Source organism: Sceloporus occidentalis, unplaced genomic scaffold (assembly GCF_023333645.1).
Source record: "Sceloporus occidentalis isolate IW3139 unplaced genomic scaffold, rSceOcc1.0.p SCAF_10, whole genome shotgun sequence".
In the NCBI taxonomy this organism is placed as follows: Eukaryota; Metazoa; Chordata; class Lepidosauria; order Squamata; family Phrynosomatidae; genus Sceloporus; species Sceloporus occidentalis.
In genome coordinates, this window is record NW_028316990.1 from 7,531,368 (window position 1) to 7,551,632 (window position 20,265).

The 20,265-nt window shown below is 49.6% G+C and overlaps 1 protein-coding gene across 3 annotated transcripts in view; it reads right to left on the reverse strand.

Annotated features, from left to right (window-relative positions):
• Window positions 1-15,233, reverse strand: part of LOC149305785 (genetic suppressor element 1-like) — a 359,677-nt gene extending 344,444 nt beyond the window's left edge. For all 3 annotated transcript variants that reach the window (XM_089540535.1, XM_089540534.1, XM_089540533.1), the window contains exon 1: window positions 13,674-15,233. In XM_089540535.1, the coding sequence (XP_089396661.1) occupies window positions 13,674-15,089 (1,416 nt within the window). In that variant the 5' untranslated portion in view covers window positions 15,090-15,233. The remainder of the gene's footprint in view (window positions 1-13,673) is intronic.
• Between the last annotated feature and the right edge of the window lie 5,032 nt (window positions 15,234-20,265).

A 20,265-nucleotide genomic window follows, 5' to 3' on the forward strand; every position in this document is an offset into this window, starting at 1 on the left:
TCCCCTGCTTCTTCATACTGCAATGCCCAGAATCCCCCAGACAGTAGGAAGTCTGCCCATCACGACCAGCAAGACGTCGCTGCAAGAGCAGAGCTCGATTCAATCCAAGTCTACTCCGCCCCTGCAGGCTCTGCCTTTGGAACATCTCCCATTTCCAGCGGCTGGAGAAGGAAACCCCAGCCCAGTGAATGCAGAAGACTGTTTTTTCCAGGAGCCAAAAGTGTCCGGCTGACAAAGAGGCCCTGTCCCAGGCTGGAGCGGCTGCTGAGCGTGGCTCAACTTGACAATGACATCACTGAGGAAGGTCAATCTCTCCGTTCAGCTCCGCATGAATGGGGAATCTGTCTCCTTGCTCCGACATCAGCTGTCTTGTGTCCCAAGCTCTTAAGAATCCACAGAAGGGCAACCTCCTCCTAACCACCGAACAGCTGGTTAGGAAAAGGCTGGGAAACCAGGGACTGTATGGGATTTTTGGGAAGTGATCCCTTCAACTCATAGCCTCCACCACTACCAGCCTTTCTGATCCCCCCACCAGAAAATAAGGGCCCAAACAGACAGGGCAAAATAAAGCTGCTTCGGGTCACTTTGGAGATATGCTGTTTAAATGACACATGCATCTCAAGAGACCAGAAGCTGCACCAAAGTTGCACTCCAGTCCATGGCTTTAGCCTCTTAGGACGCATGCAGCATTTAAACAGCATACCTCCAAAGTGACCCGAAGCAGCTTTATTTTGGCCTGTCTGTTCGGACCCTAAGTCCCCAAATGAAATTGCTGCAGTTTTACTTTAAAATTGCACAGGGATCTCCTGCACCTTGTTCTGCCCCTCCACCCTCAAAGATTTAGGAAACCAGAAGTAGACTTATGATCACGGGTGGTTTTTGCTTTCTCTCTCCCTTTGATTTTTCATTTTGCAGCCTGCAGTCACCGGAGCAGTAATAACAAAGCTGGGAGAAGTGGCACAGGCCCCATTTCTGGTACAGAGTTGTTGTTATTGTTGTTGTTAACCACCCGCAAGTCTATCTCAACTCATGGCAACCCTGTGGATGAGATGCCACATTTGAATTCTTACAAATAACTAAGGGAGTTTGTTTAATTTCAGCATGCGTTGCTTCTAGGTTCGGGAGTTTATCCTATGACTATCCCAGAAAAATCACATAAGTACACAAAACGATTACACATGGCATTGCACAAAACCTGCCATTAAAGTGGTCACAAAGGAGCATTAATGCAGATTTTTTTTACTTTCAGCGATGATGCATTTCCAACATTACTTTATTTGCGCAATTGCATGTGACAACCATTTGTGCAATTACTTGCCATTTTCGCTTTATTTGTGAGATGCTTTAAATGCACTTTAATCTCTCTTTAATGCTGAAATTAGCCCCAGTGTGATAAACTCCTGTCTCTCTGCAAGCTTTCGCCTATCTTCTGTCTGAGACAAGTCTCACTGTTGTTTCCTTAGCTGTAACTGACTGCTACCAATCAGGCTTGCCCAGTCCCACCCTTCACAGCAACCCTGCGAGTTGGGCTAGGGTAAAGTTATGATGGTGAGAGAGTGGGCAGAACCAGCAAGATTTCTGCCAGAAGTTTCACTGAAAAGCCAGAAATTGAGAAGGTGGTTTTTGTCATCAGAATCCATCACAGCGAGAGGTCCAGTGACGGATGGGGGTTTCTCCTTGGTCTGCTCAGCTTCCAGAGATCAAATTTTGCAAGGCTGCGCTGCCTAATGTGCTTGATGGGTGTATGTAGGATGCCAGAGAAGAGAGCAGATGGGCTTTACTGGGCTGTGAAACACAGCAATTAGCCTGGCTGCCAGCAAGCAGAGATCTAGACACACACATGGAGTTGGGTCTCCCTTGGCTTTTCCTTCCCTCAACCCTTAATTACTTTCATTTCCCACAAACAGATCCAAGCTGGAAAGGGATTTCCCTCCGCTCTTAGGATCTTTTAAAAATCAATATAACATACTCATCTCCCACATCGTGCACAAAGAGTACAGTTGGACATAGTGCAAAGGGATCTAACAGCGCACCTTTGAGACTAAGAAGCGAAGCAGACCGCCCTGATAGAGCAGCATCTTAACATCCCTTTTTGCACCAGATCGAGGCTGCGGCAACCGCATGCTATGGGCATGATCCAGCACTTTGCCAGCTCTAAAAGAAATGGTAAAATGCCACTTCTTTTAGAGCCGGCAAAAAGCTGCCCTTGCCGCCACAGCAGCACTTTCCGGCGCTCCTTTTGGCATGCGTCATCTGAATGCCGTGCCAAAGGAGCACTGTGACGCCACCCACCATGCAGTCACCATAACGCTGACATGGGAGCAGCATCAGGATGTGCATCGTCCAATGCCGCACCCCCACGCTGGCACTTCAAGCCAGTCCGTTTAGCCCCTAAATGAAAGAAAGAAGTTGGTAGCATGAGCTTTTGTAGACTTGAGCCTACTTCCTCAGATGCATTTTTTTACATAATGCATTGTAGATACTGTTTTTTGTGTTTGTAATTGTGTTGTTCTTTTAAATTGTGAGCCGCTTTGAGTCCCAATTTTGAGAGGAAAGCGGGATATAGCTGATGATGGTGGTGGTGGTGATAATATCCCACAGTTTCGATTTCTAGTCCTCCTCCCCTTCACTGCACTATATTTTATTTTACGATTTGCAGTAGAATGCCGATGGTTTCTAACCTCCTTGCGGTTTAATAATGGAACAAACTAAATACATTAAAGAAAGAATGAGAAAAAGCCAATGTTAAAATATTTCCTTGCTATCTTTCTGCAGGCAGGTGGAAGCCTTCTTGTTTAAGCAAGCCTTTGGGGACTCATTGCTTAGACAGAGGAAACCACCAGCCTTGCATAATGTGCTGCGCTGTGTCTATTTGTTATTTTCTTTTTGAATGATTTACATTTTTAACTGGTTTTAATTTTCTGATAAAACTTAGGGGAATGTAACAAAGGAGCTAAAGAATGAAGCAGAGGAAAATAATGCCAACGAACCTGAAAAACTCCAGTGGGCATCACTGTTTGTGCTCCCACTGAAGGCTGGATGGATGAGAGATGCTCCTACCTTTCACCAGAGGATGGTTCCTTTTTTTAAAAGAGTTAAAAGTATAGTACTTCATTTGATCTGTGGATAAGTCGACTCACGTTTTTGGGGTCAATTGTATGACTACAACTTCTAGACTTATACTTGAGTATATACAGTATTGTAGTGGCCAATATGGGACGCAATTCCATCTAGAGATTTTACGAAGGCCCTCCCTGCACACACACAAAACCTCTGACTCAGCTCGAAATCCCATTACGCTGGATGCCCTTCGACACCACATGCTTTCCTCTGCATACTTTTCAGGTAAGCCAAGCCTTTAATGTCAGCTCACCCTGGCACTCAAAGCCTTTTCATTAGGTGCCAACTCCAAGGTGGCATAGCACACCCAAAGAGGTCCAAAGCTCTCAGACTCATCCATCGGGACCCATCCATCAAAAAGCAGTTCAGCCCTGCCAAGCTTACTTGGCATCTGCTTCTCTAGACAGTATCTACAGAACAGTAAAACAACCCCAAAACCAACCAGGGCTACAGAGTCTGTACACCAAACCTTCAATTCCAACTCTTGAGTCCTTCATAAGCAGCACATGTAGATTCATTAGTACAGGCTGAGTCTGTCTTATCCAAAAAGCTTGGGACCAGAAGTGGTTTGGATTGTGGAGTTTTTCAGATGTTGGAATATAGTACATAATGGGATATCCTGGGAATGGTACCCAAGTCTAAACATGAAATAGATCTATGTTTTACATACACCTTATGCACATAGTCCAAAGGTAATTCTACATAAAATATTCAAATTTTGCGCATTTTCTGCATGAAACAAAATTCCAGTACTCTAAACCATCCGAAAGTAAAGGCATCACTATCTCAGCCACCCATGAGGATAATTTTGGATTTTGGAGTATTTCAGAATTCAGGATAAGGGATACTCAATAGTAACGAATTCATTGCAGAGAAATGGTTTGTCGTTCTTGTGTGCTTTCAAGCTGTTTCAGACTTATGGTGACCCTAAGGCAATGCTATCACTGAATTCTCTGGGGCTGAGAGTGTGTGACTCACCCAGGGTCACCAATGGGTTCCCATGGCCAAGTGGGGACTCGAACCCTGCTCTCCAGAGCTGTAGTCCAAAGCTCAAACCACTACACCATGCGGGCATTTACACAAGGCATTTCATCGCAAATGTATGAATCATCAGGCTATATAGACTGGCGAAACATAAAATATATTTATTTGATTAAAATTTCTGAAGAAGAAAAACGAGCTTAAATTCCTATGAAGCATCCAACAAGCCAGGGATTTAGTAGGAAAAGTTTTCATTTTGGAGTCCTTGCATTTCTACCAACTCCTTTTCCAACCAAAATGGTGTCCGACTCCATGGCTCCAACTCCCCACTCCAGAGCCCTGCCCTAGATCCAGCAAGCCCACCTTCTCTTATCCCCAGATGCTCTTCTGGTTCTTTCTCTTCCCCCCCCCCCCCCTTCCTTTATGTGACCTTCATGGCTGCCTTCCCCAGCTGTTCCACATCGGTATGCTTCCTCCCACAGCCGTCCAAGCCTGCAAACCACCATCAATCACAGATGCCTTTAAATGCCATACAAGGTCCCTGCCATGGGATGTTCATGGAGACTGTCAATCGTCTTGTCCCCAGGCATTCTACATGGAAAGGAACAAGACACATTGGCTCTACTGCACACACGCTGCCAATTTTGCAACTATCCCAACCTGCAGGTTAGCTGTCCTGGAATATAAAGAGGATGGCACACTCTAGGTTCCAAATGCTGACAGCTGTGACCTGATCTGCCATAGGTCACTAACGCCAACATCATAGGAAGAGAGGAACAGAAAACCAAAAGGAGAAAGCTGGAGTCACAGAATCGTGGCCATTTATCACACGAAGGAGATTGGGAGTTTATCCCATGAATATCCAGGAAAACCCACGTAATTACACAAAATGATTTCACATGTCGCACAAAAACCCATCATTAAAGTGGTCACAAAGAAGCATTAACACGCATCTTTTTACTTTTGGGATTTCAGTGACAATGCATTTCCGATCTCACTTTATTTGCGCAATTGTGTGTGGTAATCATTCGCGCAATTACTCGTGCATGAAGATGATGCCCGCACAGTGCAGTGCTGTTTGGGTGCTGTGCCATGCAGTCGTCATCATTGTGCACCCCATAAGGACGGACGTGCACAATGATGGAGGCCAGGGTGCATGGTAGGATTGCTGAGCATATAAATGCTCAGCACCCGTGCACCTCTAGTTTGGACCCAGGCCGGCTCAAAGCGCCCATCAGTCCAGGCCCTGAGTCTCATGGAATATAGTCACTCCCAGCACCAAAAAGCACCCAGGCAAAACAAGGCAAGACCTAGTGTTTATTCAGATGGTGAAGATAATCCAGGATGCATCCAGGTTGAATCTCCGTTGTTCACACGCATCCCGAATGCACCTGATTTAAGTGTTTTTTTAAGGAGGACTGCCAAAAAACCCCACTTAACCCACAATAATCGATACCAGGTTCCCCGCAGCCAAGTTTCTTTAAAAGATTTGCAGCATCAGCAATGTGAATAACCAATGCGAATAGGCCTGGGATGTAATGGCATGCCTTGAATGCATTTCAAATACATTTGCATCATCGACTTCTTGTTTATTCAAGTGCAGTCACTTGTGAGCAACTGAACTCATGTTTCCACATTTTGAATAACAAACCTGGAATGCGTGAGTGAGATTACTAGCAATTGTGTTGCTAAAAAAAACCAACGTCTGAATGACCCCATAGATTATTGCTGTCAATGCCATACAGCAAAACACAGAAAGGTTCCGCCGTGTTCCGCTTGCAAACTGTCTCAATGGCACGAACGACTAGGAGGAGGCCAGACCCTACGGAGAAGACACTAGCCAATGTCACACGTTTGTGTACGAACACCGTGTATGAGATGCTATGGCACCAGAGCTCCCTTCCATTCTTAGCTTGGCACTCCTAGGAGGCTTCCCATCAAGCCCAGCGGCACCCTTTGCCCTTCCCTCGCCTCCTTGCGTGAAAGAGACTCCAAAGCTCTCCAAGTTCAGCACTGGGAGTCAGACCAGAGCGCAAAGCTGGAAGTTTTTCCATGTGTCGTGCTCAAAGCAGATGCTTCCCCGGCTGCCAAAACAAGCAGGAACTGCTGTTCAGCAGCACAAACACCCGGCCAGAGAGAGGTGGAGAGGATGGAAAGAAATTGCAGCCTTGTTGTGTGACACAACCACCCGTGCCTTCCCCCCGCCCCCCCGCGTTTCAATCCACCACCATCTCTGAGCCAAAAGAGGTTGTCTGGATGTTGGTTGTTGGAAAACTCCAAGGACAGAAGGCCACCTAAAGGAGCCCTCGGGTGGCAGAGGGCCACAGCAAGGCTTAAAAGTGACACGCACAACTCTCTCTTCCTTCACCGCCACCACCTCCTGCTTCACAACAAATGCTACAGGGAAACAGATGTAAGCGTCTCCTGCTGACATTCACCCGATGACAGACCAGCTCTGCAGATACTTCATGTGTGAGTAAAACACTCCAACAGCACCTGTTCTCTCTCTTAACAGGGAGAAAAAAAGCCCCACATATATATCTCCAGCCAGCCCTCCATGAACTCATGACGTTAGTCAAGACAAGAAAGGACAACCCTGTTGGAGAAAGACAGCCAGAGGCTGGAACAGTTACTGGGTGTTTTCTTTTTTTCTGGATTGCAACTCCCAGATTCCACTAAACCGCATGGCAAAAAAAAAAAAAGAAGTAACCCCCCCCCCCCCCAAACATCTAAAAGTAGCAACAAAATTGGGCCTCGGGAGGAAAAAGCAGCAGAAACTTCCCAGCTGCCAAGAGATAAAAGAGACCTCATGGGAAAAAGAGCAGTGAGATATGGACTTAACAAGGGTTTTTATATACAAAAATGGTTCATTGATCAACTGCCTTGCAAACAAGTCAGTGGCCATAAACTTTTTACATGTCCAAACATCAACTCTTAGCAGAACAACAAAGCCTCAAAGTGTTGGTACCTCCTCAAACTGTTGTTGATCTAATCTGCCCTACAAAATGAATGCACTGCCATGGCTCCACCCTGGGATTTGTAGTTCTGTGAGATATTTAGCCTTCTCAGTCAGAGAGCTCTGGGGCCACAACAAACAAGCTTGTTTATTCATTTATTAATGTATTTTCATTTATATGCCACTTTTCTTTTGAAAAGAGAACCAAGGTGGCTCACAGTTAAATCCACAGCAGAGAACCATGGCAGTTAAAGTGGTATCAAACTGCATTATTCTTGCAGTGCAGATTAGACCCAGGTTTCCCTACAAGCGCTCAGAGAACTGGAGTTTGGTGAGTTGCTGAGAATTCCCCTGGAGAAATTCCTACTATTCCTAACAAAAAATACAGATTCCCAAAGCTCCTGGGTTCAATGTTGGATTAAAGTGCAAAACTGATGTATGTCTGTATGTAGTTCAGATGCACCCAGATCTTCCCTGCAGCCTCACCTTTGGCTTCTTTGCTCAGACACATAGTGCCCACGGTCTGCTTGACTTGCAAAAGGCACCGCATCCAGAGAACTCGTCTCGCATGCCAGTCACATTTGCTCCTCTGTCTTGGCATCAAGGCAGGTCTGAGGAGATCGTGTCTCTTTCAGCAACCCTGTTCTAGCAAAACAAGGTAGACATGGCTTCAAATGCTGGAAGCTTGTCAACTATAAAACAGGAGCAATCGCCAAGCAAATTCTGGTGCCACTGCTAGACAGAACAAATCTTCTCTGAAGATGCCAGCCACAGATGCTCAAATGTCAGGAATAAATTCTTCTAGAACATGGCCACATAGCCCAAAAAAAACAACAACAAAAAACTATGGATGCCAGCTATGAAAGCCTTCCACTTCAAACTGGGTATATTCACACTGCAGAATTAATGCAGTTTGATTGCTATGACTCTATCCTACAAAATCCTGGGATTTGTAGCTTTGGGATGTATTCAGCCTGATCTGTCAGAGAGATCAGGTGTTTGCACATCCCAAATTTCTATAAGGGGGAGCCATGGCAGTTAAAGTGGTGTCAAACTACATTATTTCCTCAACGAAGATGCAGGAACTTCCTGACAGTAAGGGCTGTTTGACAGTGGAACACACTCCTTCCTCGGAGTGTAGTGGAGTCTCCTTCCCTGGAAGTTTTTAAGCAGAGGCTGGATGGCCATCTGTCAAGGATGCTTTGATTGAGAGTTCCTGCATGGCAGAATGGGGGTGGACTGCATGGCCCTTGCGGTCTCATCCAACTCTATGATTCTGTGATTCTATACAGTGGCCCCCAAATGTTCTAACAGCTCTAGGAACAAGGCAACAAAAGTTCACAGTCCGGTTTCTGCGAGAAGAGATACTTGTCTGTTTGGTTGGGAATAAAGCCACAAACATAACACACAAAGCTCTGCGGAAGCAAGCTAAAGGCCACAGCACCAACCGGGAGATGGCAGGGAGTCCGAGGGACGGAGAACGCAATGCCAAGGTGAAAGAAAAGGCATAGTGGTTTGAGTGTTGGACTACGACTCTGGAGACCAGGGTTCGATTCCCAGAGCGGACATTGAACCCCCTGGGTGACTTTAGGTAAGTCACACTCTCTCAGCCTCAGGAGAAGGCCATAGCAAATCTTTCCAACAAAACCCCACAATACGTTTGCCTTGGGGTCGCCAGAAGTTGGAAATGACTTGAAGGCACACAACAACAACAAATCTATGAAGCAGAAACCAAGAGAAAACCCTGAGGATGGTGGGCAAAGCGAGCCAAGGCGGCATAGGTCAAGAGAAGGGGCCTCTTCCAGCTTTTGCTCTTCCAGCCAGGACTCATGGAAGTTGCAATCCAACAACATCTTGTGGGACTGCAATTTCCATGAGTATTAGCTGGAAGAGCAAACTGTGAGGGATGATAGAGAGTGCAGCCTAACACCAGAAAGACCCCATGTTCCTCACCCAAATTGAGAACCGGAGAGGACCCTTATCTGTGAGATACACAGCAAAATGCTGTGAGATATTGCTTCTATCATCACTGGAATAGCAGGAGCTGACAACTGTGAAGTAAGTAGTGAAGGCAAAGGGAGGCAGAGCAGGTGGTACTGAATTTTGCATGGGATAACTTGATCAAGATGCCCATGAGCAACGAACTATCCAGCTATTTCAATGTGGGCTTGCCCGGTTTTCCCAATTTGTTCTGAACCCCAACGGACTCGCTTCTTCCCACTCCTCCCAAAAGGGGATTTTGCTCCTGGCAAAACTATTCCTGAACAAGCATAAGGATTTGGAGACCAATTCCCCAGTGATTTCCACCACATACATACACACCAGAACTGAATGTAATGAGAGGCAGTATGCCATGGTTTGAGTGTTGGGCTACAACTCTGGAGACCAGATTCCCAGCTTGGCCATGAAACCCAATGGCGGACGTTGGGCAAGTCACAGTCTCTCAGCCTCAAGGGAAGGCAACGGCAAACCTCCTCTGAACAAATCTTGCCAAGAAAACCCCATGACAGGTTTGCCTTAGGGTCGTCATAAATCAGAAACAACTTCAAGGCAAACAACAACTGAATGTAACACAGCATCCTCCATACAACAAAGCTCTGGTAACTGCGAACCCTGAAATTTGGAATCCCCTCCAAACCTGTGCCCAAGCTTTGCAATTGTTTTGCAATGTTGACAACAAAAAATGTGCTTTGCAAACCCCCCAAACTCTCAAACTGAGGTTCCTATTCAAAGACATAGCCATGTTAGTTTGCAGAATCAGTACGTAGAGAGATCTCATAGCACCTTTGAGACTAACTGAAAGAAAGAAATTGGCAGCTTGAGTTATTGTAGACTTAAATCTACTTCCTCAGATATATTTGGAGCTTCCTAGTAAACCCTCAAAATCCAACATTGTCTGATGCACTCCAACTGTTCTGCACCTTTCGACAACAAAAAACAACCACCCAGATTTTGCAGCGCCCCAAAACTGAGCAATGGACATCTCAAACCAAGGTTCCTAGCAACCCACCTTCCAAGCCAACACTGTCCAATTCATGCCAATTCTGCAGTTCGATCAAGGGTTTGTAGTTAAGCTCTGCAACAGTATTGACTCCAATGGCAAGCCCTGCTCAAAGATTAGACCACTTTTTATTACAGTCTTGCAATGTCCTTCTGCTAAGGGCCCAATGTGAGTTTATGAACAGCAGCTGTCCGCTTTCGCCCAGGGGACGGAAGCTCAGATGAAAAGCAAACCGCCTTTCTGCAAGTCTTCCCAATTCACAGAAGCACGGCAATCCCAGACCCCCCTCCCCTTCCTCTTACACAGCTGACTTGCACATTACAAAGACACATTCCCAAAGGGAGGAAAAGAAGCCAATCTGGCTGGAGAAACCTCCTCTAAAGCTTTAGGGGGGTTCTCTTTTATCCATGCACTGGCAAAAGCAGAATTCCTATCTTAGGAGTTTATCACATGAAGGAGATCGGGAGTTTATCTGGAAAAATATCGTAATTACACGAAATGATTTCACACGACGTCGCACAAAACCCGCCATTAAAGTGGTTACAAAAAAGCATTAACGTGCATCTTTTTACTTTCCGGATTCCAACAACAATGCATTTCCGATATCACTTCATGTGTGCAATTGCATGTGGTAATCATTCGCACAATTACTCGCCATTTTTGCTTTGTTTGCGGGATGCTTTAAATGCAATTTAATCTCTCTTTAATGTTGACCTTAGCCCGAATGTGATAAACTCCTAAAAGGAACAGGTTTGTTTGGGCTCTCTTGAAAACATCAGTATCTTGATAGGCTTTCTCCAAGACCTGAGAAAGGTGTCACCAATGACTAGGAGAACATTTGAAGTCTTGTATTGTTGGTTTTATGTACCATCCAGACTTTTGCAGCCTATGGAGACCCTAAGGCAAACTGATCATAGGGTTTCTTTAGCTAGATTTCTTCAGAGCAGATTTCTTCCATCACAGTCTTATCACAGGGTTTCCTTAGCAAGGTTTGTTCAAAAAGGGGATTGCCTTTGCCTCCCGTTGAGGTCGAGAGAGTGCGACATGCCCAGGCTTCCATGGCTGAGCAGGCGTTCAAATCCTAATCTCCCGGAGTCTACTATGAACCAAACCAGAGAAAACAGATTTCCCCAGCTGGCACTTCTGCATCTTTGAGTAAGAACAAACTATCCCAGGAGACTTTGTGAACTCTTAAGCTCATGTGGATTTACCACAGTGTTCAGTTATCAGGAATCCAAGAGGAGAGAGAAGGAGAGAGAAACAAGCCAGGACTGTTGCCCAGCTATTAAAAGGAATAAAGTCTTGCAGTCTTGCACATCGCCAATGATTTTTGCTGCAACCTGGGATGCTGCATTAGGCTGCTGAGATTCTGCTTCAGTGTCTTTTACAGTCAGTGCAAAAGCCAGCTTGGTGCAGTAGTTTGAGCATTGAGCATCTGGAGACCAGGGTTTGTTTCCCCACTCAGCCACAGAAACCCACTGGGTCACACCCTCTCAGCCCCAGAAAACCCTGGACCTTATCACACGTGGGGGGGTTTGCAGCTCAGATCCGCAGTCACTCCTGTTCCAGCAATGCAAAGCATGATGTTTTTTCACACCAGATCCACACCACTCCTGTCTAGCAATGCGAATTAAGGTTAAAACATGATGTTTTACCACACCTGGTTGCCTTTCTGTTGCCCTTCCGAATTGAGGGGGAAGCGAAGTCAGTTCTATTCCAAGCAAGTCACCTGATGCGGATTCAAGCAAAGCGGAGTGAGTGCACATTGTATTACCACACCAGAGGGTTCAACGTTTCGAATCGGCACCCTTGCACATGCTCAGTGGGGCTCTGGATGCTGTCCTCCTTCCCTGCCCCCTCCTTTGCCCCCTTCTTAGCTGTCATCCTTCATCAGGATGAAGAAGCAGTCAGGGGATGATGAGATAGATGGCAGGTTGACAGAGAAGGTGAGACGGGGATGCTGCAGCAATCAGAGGATGATGAGATAGGTTGCTGGGGGTTGCTGGGGTCAGGATTGGGATGCAGGAGCAATCAGGGGATGGTGGGATAGCTCACTGGGGGTTGCTGGGGCCAGGATTGGGATGCAGGAGCAGTCAGGGGATGATGGGATAGCTCGCTGGGAGTCGCTGGGGCCAGGATCGGGATGCAGGAGAAGGCAGGGAATGATGGGAATGATGGGATGGGTTGCAGGGTGGCAGAGGGGGTGAGATAGCATGGAGGAGGAGGAGAGGAATGACGGAGCAGGATGCAGGGGGCCAAGGAGGTGACATTGGAGTGGTTTTCCACACCAGATCAATTCGCAGTGCAATCAAAGTGAGCCTGGAAGCGAATTATGTGAAGTCACTTTTTTCCCGTTTTACCAAAATGAGGGGTCACTTTGGAATCACTGCAGAAGCACCTTGCAAGGAGCTCCCATAGAAAGGAATGATAACACATTCACGTTATGATGTGAATGTGCATCATTGGAAGTGCAGTCACGTCGGAACTGAGCCGGAAAATCTGCAAACAGCTCCGTGTGATATCCTCCCCTGTTCATCATAAGTTGGAAACAACTTGCTAGGTTTGTCATAAGTTGGAAATAAGTTGAAGGGGCCTACTGACACAGTGTAGTGCTTTGAGCATTGGATGACAACTCCGGAGACCAGGGTTCAAATCCCTACTTGGTCATGCAAACCCACCATGGGCAAGTTCCACTCTCTCAGCCTCAGATGAAGGCAATGGCAACCCCCCCTCTGAACAAACCTTGACAAGAAAGATCGCCTTAGGGTGGCACAAGTCAGAAATGGCTTGAAGGCACACAACAACAAAATTCCATTTCTTCCACCTTACAAAGCAGTAGTGGGAAAACACAGAAGGGATGCAAGAGGTCATATTGTTGGACCCTCGACAAAATTTGACAAATGAGTCTAGGCAAGATGCTGTCTGATAATGGAAGCTAAGCAGCATCAGCAAGTACTTGGATGGAGGGCCACCAATGAATGCCAGGCACTGTAGGCACTCGGCACTGGCCCAATTACTTCTGAGTATTGCTTGCTTAGGAAAACCCTATGAAATTCATGGGGTCACCATAAATTGACAGGTGACTTGTAGGCACACACAGACACACCTGAGTGTTGCAAGATACACAACTTAGCGCTGCGAGGTCAAGAGAAAACCCGATATGCCCATTACTCCAACACGACCCCCAAGGGAGAAAAGCCCAACACATCGTAGCTGGAAACCCCTGTTTTCTCAACTCCTAAATTAAAAGAAAAAGACCTAACACATAGCTAATCTCCAACAGGATTTAGTAACAGGAGTGGAACAGCCCCTGAGCTAGCAAACGCTTGCCAGCTTCTGGTCTTGCGTGAGCCACCTGTGCGCCAGAGTCGGCCTCCCAGACGCAGGTGTTTGCTTTTTAACTAGAGAAAACGGCTCTCTGCGCTCCCAAGTCCCTTGACACAGGTCCATGTTGTTTTAAGGCCGGGAGGTCAACGACTCTGGGGTGGCCGCTTTTGCTAGAAAGCACCCGCCGCTTGGCACCAGCCTCCAGCCAAAGGTCCCTGGCCCACCTAAGGCCAAACTGGGATGCCGTTCCAATTTGGCTGGAAAAAATCCACCGAGAGCCAGCCTTACCTTTGGGTGAGATGCTGGCACTGGGGCCGGGGTGGTAAAAAGCTCCCGGGGCATGGCCGTTTTGCCAGCCAACACCAGGATGGCACACTCGGGGCAAGCGCCAATGGTCAGCCGCTTGCCATCGTCCACCAACAAGCTGCCGGGCACCCGCAAAGAGCAGAGGAAGACGGGCAGGCGGGCGACGTCGACGGCTTTTAATCCCAGGCACCGCTTCTTCTCTTGGCGACAGAAGAAGCAGACAAAGGTCTCCACTTTGTATTGCCTGGACCAGGGGCTGCTGGGGTGGTGGGCATGGCCGCTCTCGTACTGCAGCCACTGCCCCAAGAGGTCATGGTAGCACAAGAGGCATGTGGCCACGATGCCCGTGGCGTCGGCAGGCCGGGCCCGAGGCGCTGGCGGGTAGACAGTGAGGAAGGGGAAGAAGGGCTCCTTCTCGCCAAAGCGGCCCGGTGGGTTGACGTTCAGCTGGAACTCCTTGCCCGCCGCCGGGCCCAGCTCGGCCCCACAGATGTAGCAAATGGATGCCAGGCCTGGTTTGGCCAAACTGGAGTGCCTGGCCGCAACGACATTGTCAGCGTCCTCCCGGGCGGAAAAGACCTGGTGGTACCTGCCCAGGAAGCTCTGGACAGAGGCGATGAAATCCTCGTTGCGGGAGGCCGTATACATGGCCCAAAGGTCCTGGAGGATCCCGTAACACCTGGGACAACTCTGGACCTCCCAGTGCTTGTTGAGGCCCTTGGCGTTGGGTGGGCAAGGGAGGAGGCCGATGAAGGGGAAGTGCATGGTGGCCTTGGCGCTGCCATTGGCGGCCTTGGCCAAGACGGGGCGGCCCTCCTTGGCACACTCTTCCCCACAGAGGTAGCAGGCCTCCGGGAGGGCCCTCCTGGACGGGACCAAGGCCTCCCCTGGGGGGCTCTCTTTCTTGGCTGTGGCTCCCGGGTCGAGGGGCACCACGTAGAGCCGCTGGAGGACGGGCACCCCGGCCAACTCAAAGCTGTGCCACTGCTGGAGGAGGGACGCATGGCAGGAGCCGCAGACCACGGTGCTCCCGGAGGGGCTGATGGGCAGGGAGCCCGGCGGGGGGCTGTGGAGCCAGAGGAAGGGGAAGAAGGGGGCCTGGGCGGCCTGCTCTTGCTTCTGGACGTGGACCCGGTGCTGCGAACCCAGGTTCAAAAGCACACCACAAACGTAGCACGCCGGGCCACTCGTTGACGCTTGCATCCCTCGAATGAGAGGGGCCCTGGGGCTTTGGGGGGGCTGGCCATTGGTTGCCTTGTGCTCCTTGTTGATGGGGGGCTGCTCCTGGGAGCCCTTCCCCAAAGGGGTGCCCCACTTCTTCCTCAGCGCCTTCCCTTCCAGGCCGTTCCCGGGCTCCGAGGGCAGGGCCCCCCATTTCCATTGGAGGGGGGTGTTCATGGCGGGGGGCCTGGGACCCTCTGGAGGAGCCCCTGGAGGAGGAGCCCAGGGGCCCAAAGCGGAGGGCAAGGCCTCACTCTCCAAGTCCGACAGAGAGGACAAGGCCGAGTCTTCCCCGAGGGCCAGGGGGCCTTCCTCCTCCTCTTCCTCGGGGCTCTGGCTGCTGCTGCTGCTGTTGCTGCTGTCGGGGCGATGCCCCAGGCCTTCCTCCTCCTCCTCCTCCTCTTCCTCCAAGGCGTAGGCCAGGTTCCACTCCCGGCTGGCCCTCCGGAGCAGCCCCCCGGGATCCCCGACGCCGCCGGGGCTGGCTGCTGCCGCCGCCGCTGTTCCGTGGCACTGGTAGGGCCGCTTGAGCCAGTAGAGGCGCTTCTCCAGCGGGGTCCGGCTGCGCTCGAAGGCGGCCCACTGCTCGCCCAGGAAGCAGCGGCAGACGGCGCAGACCAGCGCCCAGCCCTCGGGGCTGAGGGCCGCCGCGCCCGGCGCCGGCTCCTGGTGCTGCAGGAAGGGGAAGACCGGCCCGGGGCCGCCTTCTCCAGGGAGCCTGACCGGCAGACGCAGCTCCTGCCCGGGACCGATCCCGCCGCCGCAGACGAAGCAGCACAGCCCCGAGGAGGAGGAGGAGGAGGAGGAGGCCGCCGCCGCCGCCGTCGGGGAAGGCGCTTCTCTGGCCGCTGCCTCTTGGGCCACGGCGGCCATCAGCCTCTGCTTGCGGGAGCTCATCCTCCGCCCTCGGGGCTGCCCCCGGGATCGGCCGGCATCCTCCTGGACGGCAGCCCCGCCGCGATCGCACGCCTCCCGAGGGGGCCCTCCGGGGACTGCAGCCTTCTCCTCCTCTCCGGCGGCGGCGGCAGCAGCCCCGAAGCCCTGGGTCCTCCTCCTCCTCCTCCTCCGCCGCCCCCCGCCCTTGGCACCGAAGGGGAGGGACGCCCAAGGCCGAGCCGGCCCTCCTCCTCCTCCTCCTCCTCCTCCTCCTGCTCCTGCTCCTGCTCCGGGCCAGCGGCCAAAGGCACAAGCCTGGCCCCCGCCGCCGCTGCTTCACGCCTGGCCTCCGTCTCCGCCGCGAAAGGCAAAGCCAGCCGACGCCAGACGCCCGGAGCTTGGACGGCCTCCTCCTCCTCCTCCGGCTGCTGCTGCTGCTGCCGCCGCTCTTTTGCAAAGCTGGCGTCGGAGGCATCCTCCGAGTTGGAAGGGACCCCTGAGGCCCCTGCAGCCCAAGCCTCTTCGGCCAGGCAGCGCTGGGAGGGACCCCCAGGGACCCCTTCGGCCAGGCAGCCAGGCAGAGGAGCCTAGGGCTGGAAGGAACCCCAAGGGGCATCCAGTCTGACCCCTTCTTCTGCCACACTGGAATCCATAGCAGCCTAGGACTGGAAGGGACTACTAAGGGTCATCTAGTCCAACCCCTTTCTGCCAGGCAGGAATGCATAGGACCCCCCCCCCCCGACAACGTCCGCTCTGCAGGAAGCGGTCGGAGTTGCAGCGCTGCTGCTTCTTTCTTTCATTGCACAAAGAGAAGAGGTCCTGGAATCCTAGAGTTGGAAGAGACCCCCAAGAAGGGCCCTGATCCAGTCCAACCCCATTCTGCCATGCAGGAACTCTCAATCAAAGCATCCCCATTGACAGATGGCCATCCAGCCTCTGTAAGGAAGGAGACTCCACCAAACTCTGAGGAAGGAGTGTGTTCCCCTGTCGAACAGCCCTTACTCTCAGGAAGTTCCTCCTAATGTTGAGCTGGAATCTCTTTTGCTGCAGCTTGCATCCATTGCTCCATTGGGTCCTAGTCTCTGGAGCAGCAGAAAACAAGCTTGCTCCCTCCTCAATATGACATCCCTTCAAGTATTTAAACAGGGCTGTCATGTCACTTCTAGCCTTCTCTTCCCCAGGCTAAACATACCCAGCTCCCTAAGTCATTCCTCATAGGGCTTTATGGTTTCCAGACCCTTCACCATTTTGGTGGCCCTGCTCTGGACACACTCCATCCTTCTTGAATTGTGGTGCCCAGAACTGGACACAGGAGGATTTCAAAGTGAGGTCCAAACCAGAATAGTATGGCAAGGAATAGGCCCCACAATTCAAAAAGGACGTTGAGAAGCTGGAGCGTGTCCAAAGGAAGGCTACCAAAGTGATGAAGGGCCTGGAAGACGCTGCCTTGGAGGTGGTGAGGTCTCCTTCTTTGGAGGCTGGATGGCCATCTGTTGGGGGTGCTTGCATTGTGCCTTCCTCCATTGCAGAATAGGGTTAGGCTGGATGACCCTTGGAGTCTCCTCCAACTCCAGGGTTCTATGATTCTCAAACCAGAAGACCAAGATGAAAGAAATAGGAGTAGGAGAATCATGAGGAGAAGAATGTATCATTTGCAAACAATTGGACCAAAGAGGTGCACAGATTGCAATGAGCGCTGAATTGGTGGTGATCTTTCCCACACAAGGAGAACCACCCATAACTGAACGCCTCGGCCTTCTTCATGCTTTTCCTTCCAGCAACAGCTGCGTTGCATATTGCACATGAGAAAAATGTCATCGCATCGGGCGCTGAAAGCATGACGTTCCCCATAACAACTGGCTCCCAAAGTCAACCGACGGCATGACATCAGCTCAGAAAACACTCCAAAGAGGAAGGCCTTAGTCCTCCTCCAGGGAGAGAGTTCTGCTTTCTTCGCAGGTGGCCCCGGCGTTCAAAGATGGAGGGGGAGCACAGAAAGTTATTGTGCTTGTTGTTGTACGCCTTCAACTTATTGTACGTTTCCAACTTCTACTCACCCTAGGCGACACCATCACAGGGTTTTCTTGGCAAGATTTCTTCAGAGGGGTTTGCTTTGCCTTCCTCTGAGGTTGAGAGAGTGTGATGTGTCCAGGGTCACCCAGTGGCTTTCCATGGCTGAGCGGGGATTCGAACCCTGGTCTCCAGAGCCACAGTCCAGTGCTTGACCCACTACACCACTCTGGCTCACCAAGGCAAATTTTAAAACTATTTGAATGCCTTCGCTGCTCCCTTTTAAGTTTGTTTTTGTGGTGGCAGCGGCAGCGGTGGTGCGCCTTCAAGTTATTTCCAACTTGTGGCACCCCGAAGGCGACCCGATCGTAGGGTTTTCCTGGCAAGCTTTGTCCAGAGGAGGTTTGCCAGTGCCTTCCCCTGAGGCTGAGAGCGTGCGACTTACCCAGAGTCACCCAGTGGGTTTTTTAATATCATAATTTTCCCTCCCTTTTAAGTAGCATTTAATTTTTATAAGTTAAACATGTCATGGCTCAGAATCAAGACTCTCCCCGTTCATGCCAGATTTACAAGGGCTGAGCAGAGTTCAGCGTTCAGTAAGCTCTTGGATGCCCTCTGCCTCCAGTTTTATTAATATGCGCAGGAAGCTGCCTTGTACCAAGTTAGGCTTTCGCTTCACTCCACATAGCATGGTCAAAGCAAACTTACACCACTGAAGTTTCAAGTAGGAGTCCATATCTCCAAGTGTCCCGATGTGAGAGGGACAGCCCCAATAAATCCTGTCCTCTAGCTGCTTTTAAAATGTCCCAGTTTCCTTGTCCTCCTCCCACTTTCCCTTTTTGTCCTCTGTTGCTGCAAAGTGCAAAAGTACTTTGCACTCAGTTAACTCAGGAGGAAGGAGAGGGCGAAATCAGTCAGTCAAATTTTATTGCTTTTGGCCAATGGCCTTGGCATAAAACAGTATCACAAAAACAACAAAATGCATACATATATTTGCATCATCGGTGGTTATACAGCAATTTATGATTTATAAAACTAAACATTTAGAAAAAATTAAGGTAACTTTATATATAGCTATCAGTACTATACATCTTCACCTTCCCTGTAGGCTCAGGCAAAAGCAAACTCCTGCAGCCTCTCCTAGCTTGTGTGTTCTTCCTCATTCATAATGTTTGCCTTCTTGAGCACACACTGATGCTGCTTGGCCACACATGTTCTGTGAAATGCTGCATGGGATGCTTTCCTGGACCTCCCTGAAAGACATAAGGGGCTCAGCCTCTGCATCCAGAGTATATGCTCTGTGCCACCAAACCATGGCCTTTCCCAAAGACTGTGAATTACTCCGCTGTTTCTGTATGCCAGGGCCGTTTTCCCATGACTGTCCCAGACTGGAAGTCAGTTAATTTTGTTTTTTTCACTAGTTTGAGCCAAGCACTGCAGAGCGGTCCTTTGGTCTGTTAATTCACTTGGGCGATTTCATTAGCTAAATGCCCTTCACTTCTGACAAATCCCAGGCAGGGTTCCATTGCTCAGCTTCCACTGCCCCGCCATTCATCTGGTTTTGCCTTTCAGGATAATGGAAATGCAGTATCCCAGACTGGTCAGCAGGCATTGGTATTCTGCTTCGTTTTAATTCAATTTCTTATTATGATTGCTGCTGTTGTTGTTATTATTAAGGAGGCTGCCACCCCGCCTCCAAAACACAGTCGAAATATTTCAAAACTATTGTATATAAGAGTCACATAGCGCATCCGTTTAATTAAACACTCAACTATTAATCTAATTAACAAAATGTGTACAAGCTGCTTTCTTGGACTACAACTCTCAGGTAAACCCCTCCGTCAGCTATTGACACTGATTGGGGAAATTCTGGGAGTTATAGTCCAAAAAAAAGAACTTTCCCAAGCTTGGCTTAATACAGGTTAGAAGTTATAAAAGCAATCTTTTATCGGATCAGCTCGGATACAGTGGGCCCTTGGTATCTGCTGCGATTTGGTTCTAGGAGCCCCCATGGATACCAAAATCCGTGGATGCTCCAGTCCCATTAAATACGATGGCACAGTGAAATGGTGTCCCTTATATAAAACAGCAAAGTCAAGATTTGCTTTTTGGAATTTATATATATAGTTCCAAATATTTTCAAGACATGGATGGATGGATCCATAGACAAAGAATCCATGGATATGGAGGCCTGACCGTAGTAATGGCTACTGGAATCAACTCCCCATTGTTTTTCTGCTTAACAGCTACTAAGTGGCACCCCATATCCACCAAATGTCCCCATTTCATGGGGATAGTCACGAATGGCCTGTTACAGACTGCCAAAATAAAGCTGCTTTGGGTCTCTTTGGAGGTATGCTATTTAAATGATGCATGGGTCCTAAGAGTCCGGAGATTGTGGCAAAGCAACACTCCATTCCTAAGCACTGGAGTGCAGCTTTGGTGCAACTTCCGGATTCTTAGGATG